This window comes from Gallus gallus, chromosome 2, assembly GCF_016699485.2.
Source record: "Gallus gallus isolate bGalGal1 chromosome 2, bGalGal1.mat.broiler.GRCg7b, whole genome shotgun sequence".
NCBI classification, from domain to species: Eukaryota; Metazoa; Chordata; class Aves; order Galliformes; family Phasianidae; genus Gallus; species Gallus gallus.
The window spans coordinates 119,652,767-119,672,213 of NC_052533.1; the positions used below are offsets into that span (position 1 = coordinate 119,652,767).

At 53.2% G+C, this 19,447-nt stretch overlaps 2 protein-coding genes and 1 long non-coding RNA gene across 3 annotated transcripts; all 3 read left to right on the forward strand.

Moving 5' to 3' along the window:
* The first annotated feature begins 1,072 nt into the window (after positions 1–1,072).
* LOC425647 (SUN domain-containing protein 3-like) lies at positions 1,073–4,648 on the forward strand. Its single transcript, XM_040696011.2, has 8 exons — positions 1,073–1,201; positions 1,548–1,609; positions 1,767–1,816; positions 2,269–2,306; positions 2,577–2,700; positions 3,325–3,409; positions 3,943–4,043; positions 4,424–4,648. Exons 1-8 carry the CDS (start codon positions 1,182–1,184, stop codon positions 4,646–4,648), a joined length of 705 nt encoding a protein of 234 aa, XP_040551945.1. The 5' UTR covers positions 1,073–1,181.
* A 277-nt stretch (positions 4,649–4,925) lies between these two features.
* On the forward strand, positions 4,926–5,658 carry LOC121113093. Its single transcript, XR_005857720.1, has 2 exons — positions 4,926–5,061; positions 5,494–5,658. It is a non-coding gene; the product is annotated as an uncharacterized LOC121113093 (long non-coding RNA).
* A 6,708-nt stretch (positions 5,659–12,366) lies between these two features.
* LOC107052752 (SUN domain-containing protein 3-like) lies at positions 12,367–16,901 on the forward strand. Its single transcript, XM_025148009.3, has 10 exons — positions 12,367–12,495; positions 12,842–12,903; positions 13,061–13,110; positions 13,563–13,600; positions 13,870–13,993; positions 14,617–14,701; positions 15,235–15,335; positions 15,716–15,883; positions 16,266–16,352; positions 16,785–16,901. Exons 1-10 carry the CDS (start codon positions 12,476–12,478, stop codon positions 16,899–16,901), a joined length of 852 nt encoding a protein of 283 aa, XP_025003777.2. The 5' UTR covers positions 12,367–12,475.
* The last annotated feature ends 2,546 nt before the right edge of the window (positions 16,902–19,447 follow it).

Consider the following 19,447-nt stretch of genomic DNA (forward strand, 5'->3'; position numbering starts at 1 on the left):
AAGGAGGTTCAGGAAGGCCAAGGGCAGGGTGCTGCACTTGGGTCGGGGCAATCCCAGGTACTTATACAAAGTGGGGGAAGATCTCCTTGGGAGCAGCCCTGCGGAGAAGGACCTGGGGGTCCCGGTAGACGAGAAGCTGGACACGAGCCAACAGTGTGCACTTGCAGCCCAGAAGGCCAACTGTGTTCTGGGCTGCATAAAAAAAGGAGCGGCGAGCAGGCAGAGGGAGGTGATTGTGCCCTTCTACTCAGCGCTTGTGAGGCCCTATCTGGAATACTGCGTCCAGGCCTGGGGCCCCCAGTACAGGAAGGACGTAGAGCTCTTGGAGAGGGTCCAGAGGAGGGCCACTAAGGTGATCAGAGGGCTGGAGCACCTCTCCTATGAGGAAAGGTTGAGGGAACTGGGCTTGTTTAGCTTGGAGAAAGAGAAGGCTCCAGGGAGACCTCATTGTGGCCTTCCAGTACTTGAAGGGAGCATATAAACAGGAAGGGGAGCGGCTGTTTACAAGGGTGGATAGTGATAAGACAAGGGGGAATGGTTTTAAACTGAGACGGGAGATTTAGGTTAGATATTAGGAGGAAGTTTTTCACACAGGGGGTGGTGGCACCCTGGAACAGCTTGCCCGAGGAGGTTGTGGATGCCCCATCCCTGGAGGCATTCAAGGCCACGCTGGATGTGGCTCTGGGCAGCCTGGTCTGGAGGTTGGCGACCCTGCACATAGCAGGGGGTTGGAACGAGATGATCACTGTGGTCCTTTTCAACCCAGGCCATTCTATGATTCTACGACTTTCACAGCCCCTGCCAGAAGCACACAGCCTGCCTGTGCCCAGGACGGGAGCAGCTGTGCAATGGCTCAGACATCCTTGCTGGGGCATCCAAAGGAGCCCCTCTCTCGGTGTTCGGTGGTGTTTCTGGGAATTTCAGCCTTGGGCTGGGGGCAAACCCATGGGGTCTGTCCCTCCTGGGCACACCCTGTGAGGTCATAGAAGGCGTCACTTGGCCCTTGCAGCTGTCACCTATTATGACATCAGAACCCGCGGTCCTACTCAGCCACGCTGCCGAGGTGTGCAGCACTGCAGTCCCGCGAGGATCGCAGAGCAGGCGAGTGGGGAAGAGGTGCTTGTGTCCTGGGAGGAGAGCAAGCTGTTCCCTGTGTCTGTCAGTGGAGTGAAGGTGCCAAAATGCTAGCCCAGCTGGGCAGGTGGGTGCAGCAGGACCCAGAATGCAGGGAGGGGAAGCCAGTAGCACTGCGTGCTGCCGGGTTTTCTCCAGCCAGGTGGCCCAAAATCCCCTTCCGTGGGCACAGCCCTAGTCCTGCTCTGGGCAGAGCCGAACAGGGCCAGGCCGCTGCCCCGGTGGCACAGCAGAGCTCTTCATTCTCATGTGTACCACGGGTGCTGTGGCACTGTCCAGCTCTTGCTAAAGGGCCCTGGGACTCGCAGCTCTGCTGGGCAGAGGAACGCGGTGGCAGCCGTCTGCTCAAAGGACCCCAGGAGGCCGCGTCCCAGTGCTGGGCCGTGATAGCCACCGTCTGATCTCTCCCTTAGGCAACGCGCTGCCGAAGAGAGGGGAAGGAGGACTCCTGTCCTGCTTCTAGCAGTCCTTTCTGGTGAGTGTTCCCCACCCAAGGCCATCCCAGCAGAGCCGGGGAGCGGGACTGTCCCACACGGCGCTTCCCCGCTGGCTCTGGAGGAGGAAGATAGGGCTGCGGGGCTCAGAGCAGCCTGAACAAACTAACGGTCTCTCCCAACTGATGTCCCCCACAGCTGGAGCCTTCCTCTGGATAATGGCAACTTGGAAAACCAATGTCCTGCAGGTCAGTGCCGTGGTATGCGGAAGAGGCCAAAGCTCTGCCCTTCTGCCTCCACGGGGACGGGGGAGTTTGGCCATGGGCTCATCACTGCTGAGACCCAGGGTGGGCCCTTGAACCGGGCTGGGGGTCGCCTTGGCAGCAAGGTGGGCTTCAGCGTGGAAGCATCTTCCCAGTGTCCACCATGGAGCTCAGGCTGAAGGCAGCAGCGCATGGGAAGAAGGGGCCTTTGGCCCATCCGTGGCACTGCGGAGTCTAAAGGGGATGGGAAAGGAAAGGGAGAAGCAGCAGATGCTCTGCAGCACGTGGAGGGCCTAAGAGCACAACTTTGGGCAGCGGTCCTATACAAACTGCTGGGAAGCAGCAGGAAATCCTGCCAGCGGTTCCCTGGGAAGCTCCTTTGGAAGCCCTGGCCGTGCTCCGTGTGCTTCCTCCCACTGAATGCCTTTCTCTTCCAGGTGTCAGCAGGACCTGTGCATGAGCTCCCGTGTCTGGGGTAAGAACACTTCCCTTGCCACGCACCTGCCTCTGTAGCGTGGCCTCAGCTGGCTGTGCACTCTTTGCACGCTTTTGCCTCGTGCCCAGGGCTCCAGCCTTTCCCATCTGTACAGTGGAAGGCAGCCCTTGGCAAAGCAAAGGAACGAAAGGGGCTGGGGGACAAGGAAGGGCACAACCCTGGGCCCAGAATCCTTCACCTCATAGCATTGGAGCTCTGACCTGCGGGGTGGACAGTGCTGAACAAGACTTGCTTTGCCTCTGCCTTTAGGAACTCACCGGTCTGCCTGGAGCTGAAAATGAAAACTATTCAGTTCTCGGCCAGAAAGGACCTCATTCTAGATGCCGTGTTTCACAGCCTGAAAGACAATGGGATCGACGGATTGAAGAGAGAGGTAGTGGTGCTGCTCCCTCGTGTTTCCTCTCAGCCCCTTCCAGAGACAGCCCTGTGCTCTGGCTGCCCGCCCCACACCTGGCTCTCGGGGCTCAGCCTCTCTTGTGTCTTGGAGCTGCTCTGCTCCCCTCACTGAGAGCTGCTGCTGGTGCTAGCTGCACGGTACAGCTGGGATCAGGGTGCTCTGTGCAGCGCTGTGAATTCCCCCGGGGCTGGGCCCCCGCCCCCAGGCACCTGCTGGGCTTGGCTAGGAGGCCACACACTGTCCCTTCTGAGAGTACTTTGGCGGGTCAGGCTTCTTAGCTGGAAGGGCCGTTCTCCAGGCCAGCTGCAACTGGACCAGTGCAGGGCGTGGCTGGCTCAGGGCATGATCTGACTGCCTGCCCAGGCTGGTCTGGAGGTGGCACAAGGCTGGCAGCAAGGGGATCAGGCAGAGCCCCAAGTCGGTCTGTGCTGTGTCTCTGGAGCCCAGTGGCTCATCAGGGCACACTTTCTGGAAGGTCTTGCCCGATTTCTGGAAAGACATGGAGCCCTGCCTTAGCTCTTGGATAGGACTCCCTGGTCACACCAATCTCCTCCTCTGTTTGTGCTCACTGCTCTATCTCCATTCCCTATTTGTTGCCAGGAAATTCTGCAGCTGACAAGAGAGGCAGTTGAGAAGGTGATGAAACACGACACCTGGCTGCCCAGTTGGGCTCTAAAAACCATGGGTACGTAGGCAGGCAGCTTCTCTACCCTCAGCTTTGCGTCTGGCACTCCCCAAAACCTGCCAAGCTCCGCTTTCTCTCAGAGTTATCTCATAGAGCTTTAGAATGGCTGAGGTCTCAAGGGACCTTACAGACCATCCCAGTCCAACTCCCTGCCATGGGCAGGGCTGCCACCCTTTCCGTCAAGGTGCCCAGGGCCCCAGCCAACTCGGTCTCCAGCGCCTCCAGGAGTGGGGCATCCATGGTTTCTCTGGGCAGCACGTGGCAGTGGGCAGGGTCAAGAATTTCCTCCTGACATCCCATCTAAATGTCCCCTCACTGAGAATTTAAAAAGCCTTCAGCTGCGCTCCCAGGCCTGACGGGCTCCTTTCCCCAGGTGCTCAATCAGTGGTTCAGGCCGGGACTCAACAGTTCCCCTACGCGGCGGGAGGGATTTTGCACCCCAGAGTCCTGCCAAGAGCTTCAGGGAACGAGCATTCACTGCTTCAGCTCGTCTCTGGGCTGTCCTAGTGCACGTCTTCCCATCTTTATTTCAGGTGCCACTATTGATGTGGAGAGGACATCCAAGAGTTATGGGGGGAACCGCTGGCTTTCTCCATTCTTTTCCTCCGCAAAGCCTCCTGAGACGATCTTGCAGGTATGGCAGGAGAAATGGTGGCTGTGGGTTCACTGCCTTGCCTTCTGGCTGCAGGAGCAAGCGCACAGCAATTTCCTTTGGCCCAGCTGCACTGCTCAGCCCACACTCTTCCCCACCTTACTGACACCAGCGTTGGGAAGGTGATGGGGTGACAGATGCTTGGGAGCGCCGCCCCACCGGCTCTGGGCAAGCAGAGAAAGGCAGTTGACTCCAGGCCTATTGTCCAAACCTTTACATATTCCCCTCCTGACCCTTGAGTAGCGTTCCATTGTGAGGAGAATGGCAGCCCACAGAGAAGGCAAGGTCTGTGCTCCTTGCCGAACAGCCGGCTCTGGCGGCTCCTTGCCCCACCGCTGATGGACGCGTCTTTCTCATTTCAGCCTGATATTTCTGCTGGCAACTGCTGGGCTTTCCAAGGATCTCGGGGCCACGTGGTCATCCGGCTGCCGGAGAAAATCTGGCCCACGGCTTTTACCATCTGGCATATCTCCAAGGCAGTCTCTCCCTCCGGGGAAGTCAGCACTGCCCCCAGAGAGTTTGTTGTCTCTGGTAAGTCTGTGCCCGCTGCTGCTTCTGGAGGGGCCCAAGGAAACGCTTTGCCATAGAGCCCCATAAGACCCCAGAGAGCCCCCAGAGAGCCCCGTAGCCACCCAACAGAGCCCCACAAAGCTCCGTAACTGCACCATAGAACCTGCCCAAGGGCACGGAGACCCTTGGGGTGGTTACACGTCTCCGGAGGCCTCTGCTGCTCTTCGTCGCTGAGCAGCTGGGAGCAATTGCTCCACGTGGCCTGACTCAGGTTCACCCTCCTTTGTGCTGCAATCCTGTCAGTGCTGAGGGAGGGGGGGAGAGGGCTCCCGGCTTCGGCCTCGGCATGTTCTTTTTCGCATGGCCTGCCTCAGCGTGACCGCCACCATCTCTTGTCTTTGAGGGAGTGGATGAGGACGAAGGTGAAGCTCTCCTGGGGTCATTCATTTATGACGTGGACGGAGAGATCGCCCAGACCTTCCAAGTGCAGGTATGGCAAGTGCTTGCAGCAGAATGCCAGGGAGGAAGGCCGGGCTGCCTGCAAGTCCTGGGAAGAAAGGGTTTGCCTGATCACCCAGGCCTTCCTCTGCTCTCCAACGCGGCCGACTCCTGCGGGGCTGACAGACGAGGTGGCCGTCCCACCTTTGGAAGCACTTTTTCTTCCTGGTACAGAAGAGAGAGCAGCAGCAGGAAGGCGGCGCGGGAGGGAAACTGTCCCCCTGTGGGCGCGGAGAGACGAATGCTGGTGGCGAGGAGGACTGCAGCTGCCTTCCCCCATCAGCATCGCCGTCCCGGCGTCCCACGGCAGGCCGGGGAGCAGAGCAGAGCAACTCGGGGCTCCGCAGCTGGCAAAGGGAGCTCTGTGGATGTGCTGCGGCTCTTCCCACATGCGTAACGAAGCTTCTCCTCTTTGTCCTCACAGGAGGAGCCCCGCAAAGCCTTCCGCCAGATCAAACTGGAGGTGCGGAGCAACTGGGGAAACAAGGAATACACCTGCCTGTACAGAGCCGATGTTCACGGCAACCCAGAAAAGGCATAATAGATACGTAGAACGGAATAATTAAATAAAAAGATGTTGCCACCTTTCTGCCCGTGTTGAGGGTGATCACTAAAGCAGCGTGGTGGGGTTGGGAGGAGGCAGGGGCTGCAGGGCCGAGTCGGGTGAGCGCCACGCCGCGCTGTGACGTCATCACCGTGCGCCGCGAGGAGGAGGCGGCCATGCGGAAGCGGTGCGGGGCTTTGGGTTGGATATTAGGAAGAAGTTTTTCACACAGAGGGTGGTGCCACCCTGGAACAGGTTGCCTGAGGAGGTTGTGGATATCCCATCCCTGGAGGCATTCAAGGCCACGCTGGATGTGGCTCTGGGCAGCCTGGTCTGCTGGTTGGCGACCCTGCACGTAGCAGGGAGGTTGAAACTCAATGATCATTGTGGTCCTTTTCAACCCAGGCCATTCTATGATTCTATGCACTAGATTGGGCTGGCCAAGGTTCCCATCCAACCTAGCCTCTTTGTACGCCTCCAGGAATGGAACATCCACAGCTTCTCTGGGCAGCCTGTTTCAGTGCCTCACTACCCTCTTTCAGTTTAAAAAACATTCCCCCTTGACTTACCGCTATCAGACGGTGTAAAAAGTCGGCCTCCACCTTGTTTATAAGCTCCATTTAAGTACTGAAAACATGCAATGGATGTCACCTTGGAGCCTTCTCTTCTCAAGACTGTGCAAGCCAAGCTTCCTCGGCAGGTCTTCATATGAGGGCTGCTCCAGCCCTCTGATAGTCTGCGTGGCCCTCCTTGGGACCCACTCCAACAGCTCCACATCTTTCTTGTGCTGGAGGTTCCAAGCCTGGATGCAGTGCAACAGTTGGGGCTTCAAGAGGACAGAGTAGAGATGGACAATCACCTCCCTCATGTTGCTGGCCACCCCTCTTTGGAGGCAGCCCAAGATGCTGTTGGCCTTCCAGGCTGCAGGAGCACACTGCTGACTCATATCCACAAGACCTCCTCTTCAGGGCTACTCTCAAGGAGTTCTTCTCCCAGTTTGTAGATAGATCTGTGGTTGCCTCGACCCACAACACCTTGCACTTGGCCTCACTGAATGTCATGAGGTGCGTCCGCCTTTTAAGTCTGTCTAGGTCCCTCTGGATGGCATCCCTTCCTTCTACTGTATCAACTGTACCGCTTGGTGTCATCTGAAACTTGCTGAGGGTGTAGCAGATCCTACTCTCCCTGTCATTGATAAAGATGGTGAAGAGCATTGGTCCCAAGACAGACCACGCCTGACGGACACCACTTGTGATTAGACTCCATCTGAGCATTTAGATGTGGATGTCACAACCCTCTGGCTGCAACCATACAACCAATTCTTTATCCATAGAGTAGGCTAGCCTTCAATTCCACCTCTCTATTTGAGGTACTCCAGGTGCTCTAAGTATCCCAGAGTATATCTTGTCTCAATCATTGCAAACTATAAAACCCAGAGGGTTAAATTAATTGGAACTGATACTAAGCTTTTTCACTATGTACAAAAGTACTCATTTAAAACATGTTCAAGGTGATAATTTTCATTGGGCATACTTCCACTCAAAAACAAAACCTGCATCTGGTTGGATCTTAATGTAAATCATTTATTGTTGGTATGATTGCTCCACGGAGCAACTTCAAAAGACAGCTTCATTTAGAAATTACAATGCCTTGAGTTTTGAAAAGTTGTTCACATATTGATGTCTGCACTTCAGAGTCCATATTGATTCCATTTTTAAAGTCACAGTAATGAACACAAGCTAAAAAAAAGCACTGATGATCTTTAATGGCATATTTGAAGTCCTACCATCATGACTGTTTATAAAAATGTGGCAATCCAGCAAACTTATGACAGATGATCAGGATGCACTATGATTCCCTGAACCTATGTTGCTTTGTTTCATAACCTGGCAATGCTGTTAGAGTGAGTTGCCCTCAGAAGCATAGACCAGCTTCCACACGTACTCTGTTGTCCTTCTATCACTGTTCTGCACAGAGATACAAAGCAAGATCTGCAAAGAGATTACATGATGGAAAGTAACCTTTTTTAAAAACTGATGGCAATTGCAAAGAACAGAATGGCAAAATGAAAGGGAGAACCCTTCAAGACTGAAGAGGAAAGAATCACAAAGAAAACAAAGATATACCGATCCAGACTACTTTAACACTTCCATGCAAATGCACTCTTCTAATAATTTTTAAATTGCAGTAAGATGAGCATCGGTCTCCTTTCTGAGGCAACAAGTGATAGGACTGGAGGAAATGAGCTCAAGTTGCACCAAGAGAGGTTTTGACTGGGTACTGGAAAGAATTTCTTCATGGAGAGAATGGTTAGTCACTGGAATGGTTGCCCAGGGAATTGCTGGAGTTGCCATCTCTGGAGGTATTTAAGATATGCGCAGACTAGGCACTGTGGAACATGGTTAAATGGTAGACTTGGTAGTGATAATTTGATGGTTGGATTTGATGATATAGAAGTGTCTTTTCTGAGTTAAATGACTTCATGATCCTATTATTCTATGAAAAAAAAAGAAAAAAAAAAAAGTATAGATATAGAATCATAGAATCATAGAATGGCCTGGGTTGAAAAGGACCACAATGATCATAGTGTTTCAACCCCCCTGCGGTGTGCAGGTTCACCAACCACCAGACCAGGCTGCCCAGAGCCACATCCAGCGTGGCCTTGAATGCCTCCAAGGATGGGGCATCCTCAGGCAACCTGTTCCAGTGTGTCACCACCTTCTGTGTGAAAAACTTCTTCCCAATATCCAACCTAAACCTCCCCTGTCCCAGTTTAAAACCATTCCCCTTTGTCCCCTTATCACTATCCACCCTTGTAAACAGCCGCTCCCCTTCCTGTTTACACGCTCCCTTCAAGCACTGGAAGGCCACAATGAGGTCTCCCCGGAGCCTTCTCTTCTCCAAGCTAAACAAGCCCAGTTCCCTCAACCTTTCCTCATAGGAGAGCTCCCAGGATACACAACCCTGCTTCCACCTTCTATGCATTTCCCCCTTTTCTCTCAGTTTGAGCTGCAGGTCCTTGCACTGCCACGACGGTCACCTGCCTCCCCTGCTGAACTACTTCTGCTCGGGGATGGAGAGCCGTTGCACTCTCAGAAGGGTGTCCTTAAAGAGCTGCCAGCTCTGTTCTGTACCCATGCCCTTAAGGACAGTTTCCCAGGGGATCCCACTCAGCAGTTCCTTGAGCGGCGGAAGTTTGCTCTCCTAAAGCACAGGGTCCTAGCTCTGCTTTTAGCCAAGCCTGCATTCTTCAAGATCACAAACTCCACCAAGGCATGGTCACTACAGCCCAGGCTGCCTCCAATCTTAATGTCTCTAATGCTTTCCTCTTCACTACTGAGCACCAGGTCCAGCAAGGCTTCACCTCAGTTCGGTCCATCTATTACCTGGACCAGGAAGTTGTCCTGAACAGACTCCAGGAATCTCCTGGATGGTCGGCCACCTGCCAGGCCACTATCCCAGCAGATATCCGGGTGGCTGAAATCCCCCATCAGGACAGGAGCCCGCGAGCGCAACACCTCCTGCAGCTGAAGCAAGAAGGCCTGGTCCACAGCCTCCTCCTAATTGGGTGGCCTGTAGCAGATCCCAGCCACTAGATGCCCTTTGCTGGACTGATCCTTGATTTTCACCCACAAACTCTTGACCTGATGGTGGCTGTTCCTCAGACACAGCTCTTCACAATCTATCCACTTCCTAACATAGGGGGCAATGCCGCCACCCCTCCTACCCTGTCTATCCCTTCTGAAAAGCCTGTAGTCCTCAATCAGGGTATTCCAGTTGTGCGATTCATCCCACCGTGTTTCCGTGATAGCAATCTCAAACTGCAATTTCTGTCATAGCAAAACAATTGAAAAAAATGACTTTTTGAGTAACCTTTCTAGTTAACCTAAAATGTCTATGAAAACTAATTCAGTTTTTGGAGGGGCACTTCACATAATAATACAAATCACCACTAAATAGATAGAAAACAGCTTGATGTAAGCACTGATGCTAGAATGACTCTATTCTTAGTTGCCTTTGCACTGATAGTTATGTTTCCCCTCATTTTCTGAGCATGTCTTCCCACGATATTGAAATCTGTCCTCATTTTTCCAATCAAATTCACGTTCGAAAGAGTTTTTCAGAAATCAAGATACTTGCAAAAAATCTTGCTGTAAGTGTCAACGGTTTACGGGCTGGTTCGGCCCAGTTCCATGACTGGCGGGGCGGAGGGATTTTGCAAAATCCGTGCCTCCGGAAAAGGGAGACAGGGGACCCCAAAATAATTAAAAACAGCGGCAAGGATCTTAGGAGAAACAAACTAATTTACTAAATACGGTTTCGGAATGCAAGATAACACTCGATAATAGAATAGAATTAGAATCAAAGCCAATAAATCAAGTATAATGAGAGAAAGAGCGTATGAAAGCCATAGGCCTTACAGTAGTGCTGAGGCGATGCATACGGTCAGGATGAGAGCCGAGGGAAGAAAAGCATCAGGTGACTTTGCCAGAGGTTGTCTCTCCTCTCTGCCCGCAAAGCCCCCTGGGGAATGTAGTTCTTCTTCTCTTCCGGACAGCTGCTCGGAACTGGAGTATTAACACTTTAACTCCCAATGCACTACATGATGTTATGATGTTGAATACCAGTAACCAAAAATCATAAAACCGTGAAAATAAGACAGTACAGCTTATATGATTAGCACCCAAGAACAAACTGAAGCATTATTTCCAAAACAGCAGATAATGTCCCTGGACCTCCACAGTGAAAAATGGGGGAAAAAAAAATGAGTATGCTTCACATAACAACCACCCCTAGAGCAGGGGATTGTCTTTGATTATGCATATCTTTGCAACTCTCACACAGAGATATATATTTTTAAGTAAATGATAGAAGAATCCTGAATACAGTGAAAAAAAATTCAACAGAACCTAAACCAAATTGATCCAGCCGTAGTCAGGGCGTGATACGCGTTGATTATTTTGAATTGCCAGATTTCCATTTTGAATCTTTTGGATCACATAATTCAATTTCAGGATCCCACTGGGAACTATTCTTGAGCTTGGACTCAGAGGGCAAAGTTGGCATAAAGTGTGCCCTTGACACCAACTCCCATAGTGTTTTTAAAAAAAAGTAGGATTAGCCAAATAAATCTTGTCAAATTTTCTCTGAAGCTTAACTAGTAGTCTGTTGCTGTCTTTGCAGTTCTCCTGTGTCCCTTCCAACCAGACATAGTTTTTACACCGTGAAGAAAGAGTTTGTGGGAGTCTATTTTGCTAGTCCATGGAAGACAAACAAAGGAAGGAAAACATATTTTCAGTAGAGTCGAATGCAGACAATATACTATTTTGTCTAACATCTTTATTGTACGGACCTGTGTTTGAATTTTGTATTGGGGATTATCCCTGTAGTGAGGTTTGCCCTGTAGGAGTGCACAGTGAGTGTCCATCTCTTAGACCTCATATGGATATCTCATCTTTACTAACCCTGTTACATCAGGTAAAGTAAGTACATATGGTTGGACTGGATGATCCTGTGGGTCTTTGCCAACCTTGGTGATTCTATGATTCTGTGATTCAGATGCAAGATTCAGAATCATAGAATCATAGAATCACAGACTGGCTTAAGTTGGAAGGGATCGTGGAGATCATCTAGTTGCAACCCTCTTGCTGTGGAGAGGGTTGCCATGCCTAATAAAACCTAAGGAGGTTCAGGAAGGCCAAGGGCAGGGTGCTGCACTTGGGTCGGGGCAATCCCAGGTACTTATACAAAGTGGGGGAAGATCTCCTTGGGAGCAGCCCTGCGGAGAAGGACCTGGGGGTCCCGGTAGACGAGAAGCTGGACACGAGCCAACAGTGTGCACTTGCAGCCCAGAAGGCCAACTGTGTTCTGGGCTGCATAAAAAAAGGAGCGGCGAGCAGGCAGAGGGAGGTGATTGTGCCCTTCTACTCAGCGCTTGTGAGGCCCTATCTGGAATACTGCGTCCAGGCCTGGGGCCCCCAGTACAGGAAGGACGTAGAGCTCTTGGAGAGGGTCCAGAGGAGGGCCACTAAGGTGATCAGAGGGCTGGAGCACCTCTCCTATGAGGAAAGGTTGAGGGAACTGGGCTTGTTTAGCTTGGAGAAAGAGAAGGCTCCAGGGAGACCTCATTGTGGCCTTCCAGTACTTGAAGGGAGCATATAAACAGGAAGGGGAGCGGCTGTTTACAAGGGTGGATAGTGATAAGACAAGGGGGAATGGTTTTAAACTGAGACGGGAGATTTAGGTTAGATATTAGGAGGAAGTTTTTCACACAGGGGGTGGTGGCACCCTGGAACAGCTTGCCCGAGGAGGTTGTGGATGCCCCATCCCTGGAGGCATTCAAGGCCACGCTGGATGTGGCTCTGGGCAGCCTGGTCTGGAGGTTGGCGACCCTGCACATAGCAGGGGGTTGGAACGAGATGATCACTGTGGTCCTTTTCAACCCAGGCCATTCTATGATTCTACGACTTTCACAGCCCCTGCCAGAAGCACACAGCCTGCCTGTGCCCAGGACGGGAGCAGCTGTGCAATGGCTCAGACATCCTTGCTGGGGCATCCAAAGGAGCCCCTCTCTCGGTGTTCGGTGGTGTTTCTGGGAATTTCAGCCTTGGGCTGGGGGCAAACCCATGGGGTCTGTCCCTCCTGGGCACACCCTGTGAGGTCATAGAAGGCGTCACTTGGCCCTTGCAGCTGTCACCTATTATGACATCAGAACCCGCGGTCCTACTCAGCCACGCTGCCGAGGTGTGCAGCACTGCAGTCCCGCGAGGATCGCAGAGCAGGCGAGTGGGGAAGAGGTGCTTGTGTCCTGGGAGGAGAGCAAGCTGTTCCCTGTGTCTGTCAGTGGAGTGAAGGTGCCAAAATGCTAGCCCAGCTGGGCAGGTGGGTGCAGCAGGACCCAGAATGCAGGGAGGGGAAGCCAGTAGCACTGCGTGCTGCCGGGTTTTCTCCAGCCAGGTGGCCCAAAATCCCCTTCCGTGGGCACAGCCCTAGTCCTGCTCTGGGCAGAGCCGAACAGGGCCAGGCCGCTGCCCCGGTGGCACAGCAGAGCTCTTCATTCTCATGTGTACCACGGGTGCTGTGGCACTGTCCAGCTCTTGCTAAAGGGCCCTGGGACTCGCAGCTCTGCTGGGCAGAGGAACGCGGTGGCAGCCGTCTGCTCAAAGGACCCCAGGAGGCCGCGTCCCAGTGCTGGGCCGTGATAGCCACCGTCTGATCTCTCCCTTAGGCAACGCGCTGCCGAAGAGAGGGGAAGGAGGACTCCTGTCCTGCTTCTAGCAGTCCTTTCTGGTGAGTGTTCCCCACCCAAGGCCATCCCAGCAGAGCCGGGGAGCGGGACTGTCCCACACGGCGCTTCCCCGCTGGCTCTGGAGGAGGAAGATAGGGCTGCGGGGCTCAGAGCAGCCTGAACAAACTAACGGTCTCTCCCAACTGATGTCCCCCACAGCTGGAGCCTTCCTCTGGATAATGGCAACTTGGAAAACCAATGTCCTGCAGGTCAGTGCCGTGGTATGCGGAAGAGGCCAAAGCTCTGCCCTTCTGCCTCCACGGGGACGGGGGAGTTTGGCCATGGGCTCATCACTGCTGAGACCCAGGGTGGGCCCTTGAACCGGGCTGGGGGTCGCCTTGGCAGCAAGGTGGGCTTCAGCGTGGAAGCATCTTCCCAGTGTCCACCATGGAGCTCAGGCTGAAGGCAGCAGCGCATGGGAAGAAGGGGCCTTTGGCCCATCCGTGGCACTGCGGAGTCTAAAGGGGATGGGAAAGGAAAGGGAGAAGCAGCAGATGCTCTGCAGCACGTGGAGGGCCTAAGAGCACAACTTTGGGCAGCGGTCCTATACAAACTGCTGGGAAGCAGCAGGAAATCCTGCCAGCGGTTCCCTGGGAAGCTCCTTTGGAAGCCCTGGCCGTGCTCCGTGTGCTTCCTCCCACTGAATGCCTTTCTCTTCCAGGTGTCAGCAGGACCTGTGCATGAGCTCCCGTGTCTGGGGTAAGAACACTTCCTTGCCACGCACCTGCCTCTGTAGCGTGGCCTCAGCTGGCTGTGCACTCTTTGCACGCTTTTGCCTCGTGCCCAGGGCTCCAGCCTTTCCCATCTGTACAGTGGAAGGCAGCCCTTGGCAAAGCAAAGGAACGAAAGGGGCTGGGGGACAAGGAAGGGCACAACCCTGGGCCCAGAATCCTTCACCTCATAGCATTGGAGCTCTGACCTGCGGGGTGGACAGTGCTGAACAAGACTTGCTTTGCCTCTGCCTTTAGGAACTCACCGGTCTGCCTGGAGCTGAAAATGAAAACTATTCAGTTCTCGGCCAGAAAGGACCTCATTCTAGATGCCGTGTTTCACAGCCTGAAAGACAATGGGATCGACGGATTGAAGAGAGAGGTAGTGGTGCTGCTCCCTCGTGTTTCCTCTCAGCCCCTTCCAGAGACAGCCCTGTGCTCTGGCTGCCCGCCCCACACCTGGCTCTCGGGGCTCAGCCTCTCTTGTGTCTTGGAGCTGCTCTGCTCCCCTCACTGAGAGCTGCTGCTGGTGCTAGCTGCACGGTACAGCTGGGATCAGGGTGCTCTGTGCAGCGCTGTGAATTCCCCCGGGGCTGGGCCCCCGCCCCCAGGCACCTGCTGGGCTTGGCTAGGAGGCCACACACTGTCCCTTCTGAGAGTCTTTGGCGGGTCAGGCTTCTTAGCTGGAAGGGCCGTTCTCCAGGCCAGCTGCAACTGGACCAGTGCAGGGCGTGGCTGGCTCAGGGCATGATCTGACTGCCTGCCCAGGCTGGTCTGGAGGTGGCACAAGGCTGGCAGCAAGGGGATCAGGCAGAGCCCCAAGTCGGTCTGTGCTGTGTCTCTGGAGCCCAGTGGCTCATCAGGGCACACTTTCTGGAAGGTCTTGCCCGATTTCTGGAAAGACATGGAGCCCTGCCTTAGCTCTTGGATAGGACTCCCTGGTCACACCAATCTCCTCCTCTGTTTGTGCTCACTGCTCTATCTCCATTCCCTATTTGTTGCCAGGAAATTCTGCAGCTGACAAGAGAGGCAGTTGAGAAGGTGATGAAACACGACACCTGGCTGCCCAGTTGGGCTCTAAAAACCATGGGTACGTAGGCAGGCAGCTTCTCTACCCTCAGCTTTGCGTCTGGCACTCCCCAAAACCTGCCAAGCTCCGCTTTCTCTCAGAGTTATCTCATAGAGCTTTAGAATGGCTGAGGTCTCAAGGGACCTTACAGACCATCCCAGTCCAACTCCCTGCCATGGGCAGGGCTGCCACCCTTTCCGTCAAGGTGCCCAGGGCCCCAGCCAACTCGGTCTCCAGCGCCTCCAGAAGTGGGGCATCCATGGTTTCTCTGGGCAGCACGTGGCAGTGGGCAGGGTCAAGAATTTCCTCCTGACATCCCATCTAAATGTCCCCTCACTGAGAATTTAAAAAGCCTTCAGCTGCGCTCCCAGGCCTGACGGGCTCCTTTCCCCAGGTGCTCAATCAGTGGTTCAGGCCGGGACTCAACAGTTCCCCTACGCGGCGGGAGGGATTTTGCACCCCAGAGTCCTGCCAAGAGCTTCAGGGAACGAGCATTCACTGCTTCAGCTCGTCTCTGGGCTGTCCTAGTGCACGTCTTCCCATCTTTATTTCAGGTGCCACTATTGATGTGGAGAGGACATCCAAGAGTTATGGGGGGAACCGCTGGCTTTCTCCATTCTTTTCCTCCGCAAAGCCTCCTGAGACGATCTTGCAGGTATGGCAGGAGAAATGGTGGCTGTGGGTTCACTGCCTTGCCTTCTGGCTGCAGGAGCAAGCGCACAGCAATTTCCTTTGGCCCAGCTGCACTGCTCAGCCCACACTCTTCCCCACCTTACTGACACCAGCGTTGGGAAGGTGATGGGGTGACAGATGCTTGGGAGCGCCGCCCCACCGGCTCTGGGCAAGCAGAGAAAGGCAGTTGACTCCAGGCCTATTGTCCAAACCTTTACATATTCCCCTCCTGACCCTTGAGTAGCGTTCCATTGTGAGGAGAATGGCAGCCCACAGAGAAGGCAAGGTCTGTGCTCCTTGCCGAACAGCCGGCTCTGGCGGCTCCTTGCCCCACCGCTGATGGACGCGTCTTTCTCATTTCAGCCTGATATTTCTGCTGGCAACTGCTGGGCTTTCCAAGGATCTCGGGGCCACGTGGTCATCCGGCTGCCGGAGAAAATCTGGCCCACGGCTTTTACCATCTGGCATATCTCCAAGGCAGTCTCTCCCTCTGGGGAAGTCAGCACTGCCCCCAGAGAGTTTGTTGTCTCGGTAAGTCTGTGCCCGCTGCTGCTTCTGGAGGGGCCCAAGGAAACGCTTTGCCATAGAGCCCCATAAGACCCCAGAGAGCCCCCAGAGAGCCCCGTAGCCACCCAACAGAGCCCCACAAAGCTCCGTAACTGCACCATAGAACCTGCCCAAGGGCACGGAGACCCTTGGGGTGGTTACACGTCTCCGGAGGCCTCTGCTGCTCTTTGTCGCTGAGCAGCTGGGAGCAATTGCTCCACGTGGCCTGACTCAGGTTCACCCTCCTTTGTGCTGCAATCCTGTCAGTGCTGAGGGAGGGGGGGAGAGGGCTCCCGGCTTCGGCCTCGGCGTGTTCTTTTTCGCATGGCCTGCCTCAGCGTGACCGCCACCATCTCTTGTCTTTGAGGGAGTGGATGAGGACGAAGGTGAAGCTCTCCTGGGGTCATTCATTTATGACGTGGACGGAGAGATCGCCCAGACCTTCCAAATGCAGGTATGGCAAGTGCTTGCAGCAGAATGCCAGGGAGGAAGGCCGGGCTGCCTGCAAGTCCTGGGAAGAAAGGGTTTGCCTGATCACCCAGGCCTTCCTCTGCTCTCCAACGCGGCCGACTCCTGCGGGGCTGACAGACGAGGTGGCCGTCCCACCTTTGGAAGCACTTTTTCTTCCTGGTACAGAAGAGAGAGCAGCAGCAGGAAGGCGGCGCGGGAGGGAAACTGTCCCCCTGCGGGCGCGGAGAGACGAATGCTGGTGGCGAGGAGGACTGCAGCTGCCTTCCCCCATCAGCATCGCCGTCCCGGCGTCCCACGGCAGGCCGGGGAGCAGAGCAGAGCAACTCGGGGCTCCGCAGCTGGCAAAGGGAGCTCTGTGGATGTGCTGCGGCTCTTCCCACGTGCGTAACGAAGCTTCTCCTCTTTGTCCTCACAGGAGGAGCCCCGCAAAGCCTTCCGCCAGATCAAACTGGAGGTGCGGAGCAACTGGGGAAACAAGGAATACACCTGCCTGTACAGAGCCGATGTTCACGGCAACCCAGAAAAGGCATAATAGATACGTAGAACGGAATAATTAAATAAAAAGATGTTGCCACCTTTCTGCCCGTGTTGAGGGTGATCACTAAAGCAGCGTGGTGGGGTTGGGAGGAGGCAGGGGCTGCAGGGCCGAGTCGGGTGAGCGCCACGCCGCGCTGTGACGTCATCACCGTGCGCCGCGAGGAGGAGGCGGCCATGCGGAAGCGGTGCGGGGCTTTGGGTTGGATATTAGGAAGAAGTTTTTCACACAGAGGGTGGTGCCACCCTGGAACAGGTTGCCTGAGGAGGTTGTGGATATCCCATCCCTGGAGGCATTCAAGGCCACGCTGGATGTGGCTCTGGGCAGCCTGGTCTGCTGGTTGGCGACCCTGCACGTAGCAGGGAGGTTGAAACTCAATGATCATTGTGGTCCTTTTCAACCCAGGCCATTCTATGATTCTATGCACTAGATTGGGCTGGCCAAGGTTCCCATCCAACCTAGCCTCTTTGTACGCCTCCAGGAATGGAACATCCACAGCTTCTCTGGGCAGCCTGTTTCAGTGCCTCACTACCCTCTTTCAGTTTAAAAAACATTCCCCCTTGACTTACCGCTATCAGACGGTGTAAAAAGTCGGCCTCCACCTTGTTTATAAGCTCCATTTAAGTACTGAAAACATGCAATGGATGTCACCTTGGAGCCTTCTCTTCTCAAGACTGTGCAAGCCAAGCTTCCTCGGCAGGTCTTCATATGAGGGCTGCTCCAGCCCTCTGATAGTCTGCGTGGCCCTCCTTGGGACCCACTCCAACAGCTCCACATCTTTCTTGTGCTGGAGGTTCCAAGCCTGGATGCAGTGCAACAGTTGGGGCTTCAAGAGGACAGAGTAGAGATGGACAATCACCTCCCTCATGTTGCTGGCCACCCCTCTTTGGAGGCAGCCCAAGATGCTGTTGGCCTTCCAGGCTGCAGGAGCACACTGCTGACTCATATCCACAAGACCTCCTCTTCAGGGCTACTCTCAAGGAGTTCTTCTCCCAGTTTGTAGATAGATCTGTGGTTGCCTCGACCCACAACACCTTGCACTTGGCCTCACTGAATGTCATGAGGTGCGTCCGCCTTTTAAGTCTGTCTAGGTCCCTCTGGATGGCATCCCTTCCTTCTACTGTATCAACTGTACCGCTTGGTGTCATCTGAAACTTGCTGAGGGTGTAGCAGATCCTACTCTCCCTGTCATTGATAAAGATGGTGAAGAGCATTGGTCCCAAGACAGACCACGCCTGACGGACACCACTTGTGATTAGACTCCATCTGAGCATTTAGATGTGGATGTCACAACCCTCTGGCTGCAACCATACAACCAATTCTTTATCCATAGAGTAGGCTAGCCTTCAATTCCACCTCTCTATTTGAGGTACTCCAGGTGCTCTAAGTATCCCAGAGTATATCTTGTCTCAATCATTGCAAACTATAAAACCCAGAGGGTTAAATTAATTGGAACTGATACTAAGCTTTTTCACTATGTACAAAAGTACTCATTTAAAACATGTTTAAGGTGATAATTTTCATTGGGCATACTTCCACTCAAAAACAAAACCTGCATCTGGTTGGATCTTAATGTAAATCATTTATTGTTGGTATGATTGCTCCACGGAGCAACTTCTAAAGACAGCTTCATTTAGAAATTACAATGCCTTGAGTTTTGAAAAGTTGTTCACATATTGATGTCTGCACTTCAGAGTCCATATTGATTCCATTTTTAAAGTCACAGTAATGAACACAAGCTAAAAAAAAGCACTGATGATCTTTAATGGCATATTTGAAGTCCTACCATCATGACTGTTTATAAAAATGTGGCAATCCAGCAAACTTATGACAGATGATCAGGATGCACTATGATTCCCTGAACCTATGTTGCTTTGTTTCATAACCTGGCAATGCTGTTAGAGTGAGTTGCCCTCAGAAGCATAGACCAGCTTCCACACGTACCCTGTTGTCCTTCTATCACTGTTCTGCACAGAGATACAAAGCAAGATCTGCAAAGAGATTACATGATGGAAAGTAACCTTTTTTAAAAACTGATGGCAATTGCAAAGAACAGAATGGCAAAATGAAAGGGAGAACCCTTCAAGACTGAAGAGGAAAGAATCACAAAGAAAACAAAGATATACCGATCCAGACTACTTTAACACTTCCATGCAAATGCACTCTTCTAATAATTTTTAAATTGCAGTAAGATGAGCATCGGTCTCCTTTCTGAGGCAACAAGTGATAGGACTGGAGGAAATGAGCTCAAGTTGCACCAAGAGAGGTTTTGACTGGGTACTGGAAAGAATTTCTTCATGGAGAGAATGGTTAGTCACTGGAATGGTTGCCCAGGGAATTGCTGGAGTTGCCATCTCTGGAGGTATTTAAGATATGCGCAGACTAGGCACTGTGGAACATGGTTAAATGGTAGACTTGGTAGTGATAATTTGATGGTTGGATTTGATGATATAGAAGTGTCTTTTCTGAGTTAAATGACTTCATGATCCTATTATTCTATGGAAAAAAAAAGAAAAAAAAAAAGTATAGATATAGAATCATAG